This window comes from Octopus sinensis, unplaced genomic scaffold (genome assembly GCF_006345805.1).
Source record: "Octopus sinensis unplaced genomic scaffold, ASM634580v1 Contig18731, whole genome shotgun sequence".
In the NCBI taxonomy this organism is placed as follows: domain Eukaryota; kingdom Metazoa; phylum Mollusca; class Cephalopoda; order Octopoda; family Octopodidae; genus Octopus; species Octopus sinensis.
The window spans coordinates 349,074-352,544 of NW_021835988.1; the positions used below are offsets into that span (position 1 = coordinate 349,074).

Sequence of the window (3,471 nt, forward strand, 5' to 3'; positions counted from 1 at the left end):
TCCAGACGACGCCCACTTGTTTAAAGATATTTCATTAACAAGAAACACTGTTGCCGAACACATTAATAAAATGTCATTGAATTTGAAAAACCAATTAAAGTCTGATTTGTTAAAATTCGAATATTTTTCAATTGCAATCGATGAAACAGTCGACGTCGTTGGAATTGCACAATTAGCATTCTTTATAAGAGCGTGTGATTCAGATTTTAATATTTATGAAGAATTTATCGAACTAGTACCAATGCACGATACTACTACAAGTAAAGATATCTTTATAAAACTACTACAAATTCTCTTTGAATATGGGTTTGATTTGAAGAAGCTTGTATGTTTATGCACTGATGGTGCTCCGAATATGGTTTGACGACATGCTGGCGTTGCCGCTAAATTGCGAGCTGAAATAGAAAAGGTAAATCCCGGGTCATCATTTGTTCATTTTTATTGTATTATTCATCAGCAATATTTGTGCTCAAAAATATTAAAAATGGAAAATACCATTAGTTTGGTCACGAAAACAGTAAACTATATCAGAGGTCATCCCCTCAACCATCGGCAGTTTAGTAAACTGCTGACAGATATTAATAATCAGTTCAGCGACATTCCTTTTTATACTCCAGTCCGCTGGTTATCACTTTACAAAGTTGTTAAAAGATTTTATTTGTTGAGATCGGAAATAATTTTATTTATGGAGATGAAAGGGCAAAACACAGACGGAATGAAAAGTCAATCTTGGAACAAAGATTTGGCATTTGCAGTGGATATTACCACACATATGAACGACCTTAATTTAGAATTGCAGGCTAAAGACAAGGTCATAACTCAGTTGTCAGATCATATCAAGTGTTTTATTTCGAAAATAAAATTATGGAAGTTTCAGCTATTAAATGAAGATTTATCTCATTTTCCTACGTGCAAAGAGCTCAGGAGTACTGTTGATGCACATAATGTAATGAATTTTTCTCAGTATGAAAGACAACTAGAATCGTTGTTAAAGGAATTTCAAGAAAGATTTAATGATTTTTCGTCTTTTGAACAACAATTTTCATTATTCGCATCACCATTCTCTTTTAATGTTTCCAATGCAGATGAAAGTTTACAAATGGAACTATTGGAAATCCAATCAGATTCTATACTTAAAGCTAAATATTTGGAGGTTGGAATACCTGCTTTCTTTTCATATCTTCCTGGAAAGTTTAAAAACTTTAAAAAGTTTGCAACAAAAATCATTGCTATGTTTGGTTTGACATATGTGTGTGAACAGCTTTTTTCATTTATGAAAATGACAAAAACTGCTCAAAGAACAAGACTAACTGATGAACATTTATCCTCTTTAATAAAAGTCGGAACTACACGAATAGCTCAGCCTGACATATCAAAAATTGTATCTAAAAAAGATGTGAATCCTCTGGAAGCAGCTCTTACCAAAATTAGAATGCGGCCCTCGAAGCGAAATTGTTACAAAATGCGGCCCTCAAAGCGAAATGAGTTTGACACCCCCTGTTATACGGCATTCCGTTACACACCTACACACAAAATCGACATGGACTACAATCAGAAGGGACTCAAATAGAAATTACATAAAAATATAATATTTATAATTTTGAGACAGTAAAATTTTAATTAAAGACTACATTAACAATTATTTCTTATGTGTATACATTTTTTTGGGACACGCTGTACAATCAAATAGACTTCATTCTTTGCAAAGATGCCCATAAACATTTGCTTGCTTGATGCGCTGTCATACGGGGGACTGGAGACAAAAGTCACAACAAGCTAATAATCACTACCGTCGGACTGTATAAGATATACAACCGACTATAAAAACTTACCGATGACAACCAAGAAGTGACAACAAAAATGGCAAATATGTCTGATATATCCCTGAAGGAATAGACAGAGCATGCTGCATCAAATTTTAACATCGGCGGTAAAATAAAGTCCTCGTTGAGGTTCATTCTTTTCGAAGCTGTGGTGATCATAGGGTTATATATCATTTGGCCGTATGTCAGCAAGATACATGCATAATAGAGTGGACAGTATATTGGTTTACCAAAGGATGTGGGGATTCAAAGAAAATGAAAACAACATGTGTTCATGGAACATATCACAAGATTCTGAAGGAGACTGACCATGAATTTACAGTTTTCAACAACCTATTTATGCAAAACGGGTTTTTCTAAGCTGGATAATATGAAATGTAACAATCGTGAAAGTTTGAGAAACATTAATTTTTTACTGTGTGCCGTAATACACCCGTTTAGTGTAAAGTGTGCGTAGCAGAAGGCAATGTTATGCAAAACTTGCCTCAATGCAGGGAACTTATTTCATGCGTTGAGCGAATACGCCATCTCGAATCGAGTGAGTACAATGAAATAAACCTTATTGTCCGAAGAGAACTCCGAGAAAATCACGTCCACGTTTTGGCGAGCAATAAGGAGAAATTATACTTAAAAAGATCAAATTTAAAGTCCTTCACAAGACTCTCTTTAGCGGCCTGGGTAACCCGCACATTGAACGTGGCTGAAATATAGAAATAAATCTCCCGATCAGAAGGATTGTTCTCATATTTGCAGGACAGAAACTTTTGTAGTAGTCAACGGAAACAATGTAAAAATAAGGCGTTGACGAATTAGACACGAAGTGCGAAACCAACGAGTTCAATTGGTGTGAAAACTCGAAGGTTTGCATTAAGGTGGATAACCCAATACACACATCGATTGTGGTCCACAATAAGGTCACCGGGGAGATTGTTATCGTGGAGATGGGCATCACGTGCCTAGACCGTTTGCAAACAGTGGAAGTGGAGAAAAGGACCAAGTATGACCTCCTTGTAAACAAACTAGGACTGATGCACCAGTGTCATCACACACGGGATGACATGGAAGAAGAGGAAAGAAAAAAGGTGCGCGGGATGCCATCTTCTGTTCACTTCAAAAGCGTTGGATTTATAAATAAAATTTAAATTTTATTGACCTTAATTTACTGTTAATGGATTCACATAATCAAAATGCTTCTGAATATTCAATCGAACCAGCGATGGTTCGCCGACAAATAATATCTAACTCGAATAGTTTACCGAAAGAAAGGGGAATCCTTAAAGTAGTTGATTTGATATTTATTTAGATATATCTTGCCAACTGTAAAACATGGAAAATGTAAAACAATGGTTTGGGGATGTATCTCATACAACGGAGTGGGGAATTTAGTTTTTTTTGATGGTACGTTAAACAGTGGACGATATGTGAATTTGTTGACGAATAACCTGATAGAATCTGCAGCAAAAATGAATTTAACGGATTTCACATTCCAACAGGACAATGCTCCCTGCCACAAAGCAAAAATTGTGACGGAATATTTCAACGAAAATCAAATCAAAGTTCTTTCATGGCCGGCCCAGTCACCTGATCTCAATCCCATTGAGCACGTCTGGGCATATATGAAAAGAAAAATAGATGAAAAAACCCCAAC

At 35.7% G+C, this 3,471-nt stretch overlaps 1 protein-coding gene across 1 annotated transcript; it reads left to right on the forward strand.

The window, feature by feature from the left end:
- The first annotated feature begins 484 nt into the window (after positions 1-484).
- Positions 485-1,570, forward strand: LOC115231548 (general transcription factor II-I repeat domain-containing protein 2-like). Its single transcript, XM_029801550.1, has one exon. The coding sequence runs from the start codon at positions 485-487 to the stop codon at positions 1,568-1,570; it is 1,086 nt and encodes a 361-aa protein (XP_029657410.1).
- Positions 1,571-3,471: the final 1,901 nt, after the last annotated feature.

What these genes read in the sequence shown, in the direction of transcription:
- LOC115231548 (XM_029801550.1), top strand. Translation starts at nt 485, where the DNA reads ATGGAAAATACCATTAGTTTGGTCACGAAAACAGTAAACTATATCAGA.